The sequence below is a fragment of the Berghia stephanieae genome, chromosome 15, assembly GCF_034508935.2.
Source record: "Berghia stephanieae isolate SIO BIC M18660-M18661 chromosome 15, UCSD_Bste_1.3, whole genome shotgun sequence".
In the NCBI taxonomy this organism is placed as follows: Eukaryota; Metazoa; Mollusca; class Gastropoda; order Nudibranchia; family Aeolidiidae; genus Berghia; species Berghia stephanieae.
In genome coordinates, this window is record NC_088374.1 from 8,700,361 (window position 1) to 8,701,652 (window position 1,292).

The 1,292-nt window shown below is 38.9% G+C and overlaps 1 protein-coding gene across 1 annotated transcript in view; it reads right to left on the reverse strand.

Annotated features, from left to right (window-relative positions):
* Positions 1-538: 538 nt before the first annotated feature.
* The window catches only part of LOC144960256 (uncharacterized), a 70,903-nt gene continuing 70,149 nt past the window's right edge, over positions 539-1,292 (reverse strand). Inside the window, exon 13 of the mRNA XM_078893291.1 lies at positions 539-698. Coding sequence (XP_078749417.1) covers positions 542-698 — 157 coding nt within the window. The 3' untranslated portion in view covers positions 539-541. The remainder of the gene's footprint in view (positions 699-1,292) is intronic.

Below are 1,292 nucleotides of genomic sequence, written 5' to 3' on the forward strand. Positions count from 1 at the left end.
GTCTGATAACCAAACGCAATTTATAGGCTTGAATTAACTCTTTCAGTGCTGAGGGTATATATTGACATTTCCGTCACAAAATGGCTGACATCTGATTGAGGCAGCATGAGAATGACAAGCTAAGACAGAGCGACATTCGAATTTGGCGCAAAATCTCAATTAAAATACCCCCCTAGGGCCAATTCTGATGAAAGAAATGATACCATTTGGCTCAATTTATAGTACTTTTCGGTGAAAGTAGGATTGGATTACATTACTATTTTTTGCCTTTCAAGACCGGCCGCACTGTGCGGCCATTAGCCAGAGGGAACAGATTCGGCTCTGGCCGCACAGTGCGGCCAATGGGGCTGAAAGAGTTAACATATCTGTAATGGACAATATTTTACATTCAATTGATAATATTCCATTACGACAATGGGCCCACGACAATTTGAATGATCAGACCTTTAAATAAGTACATGTCGGGTTCCCTCCACACCGTACTGGTTCGAGGCAGTGGGTCACATTTATTATTATCAATTCAATTTTGTTTGTGAAGTTTTTATTTTTTGGGAGAGTATTTGGGGTTTTTGGGCAGTTCTGTGAATGACTTCATCTCATAAGGGACTGTCTTAGCGTCGATGTCCAGCTTATGACGGGCAAAGATGAGACGGATATCTGTGTGGAGATAGATCTTTCCTGAACGTGTGCTGGCACATCTGAGGAAGAGTGAAAGGGGCATGGGATGAGACAGAAAAAAAAAAAAATTAATTAAAAAGAGCTCACCGTAACCCTCTCCTTACCAACTATAGGAAAATCGTCACATTCGTTAAGATACAACCAACATTTCTTTCTTATTCAAATTTCTTTTGTACATCACAAAATTTAAAGAAAATGAACCCTGTGCTGTACAGCATGTTTTACTAAAGAAATGATGTATCGCAAGAACTTACTGCTATTATGTCTGAGTGATAAAAATCTAGTTTTGTGTTAGTTGGGTGTGAATTTTTTGTGAAAATCCTGAAAAGGACTGGTAAGGAGAGAGTTAAGTGTATGACATAACGTAGGTATCCACAAATGTCAAATCAAAAAGGGCCCACCTTAGGTGTATGAGATAACGTATGTACCCACAAAAGTCAAATCAAAAAGGGCCCACCTTAAGTGTATGAGATAACGTATGTATCCACAAAAGTCAAATCAAAAAGGGCCCACCTTAAGTGTATGACATAACGTATGTATCCACAAAAGTCAAATCAAAAAGGGCCCACCTTTAGTGTATGAGATAACGTAGGTATCCACAAAAGTTAAATCAA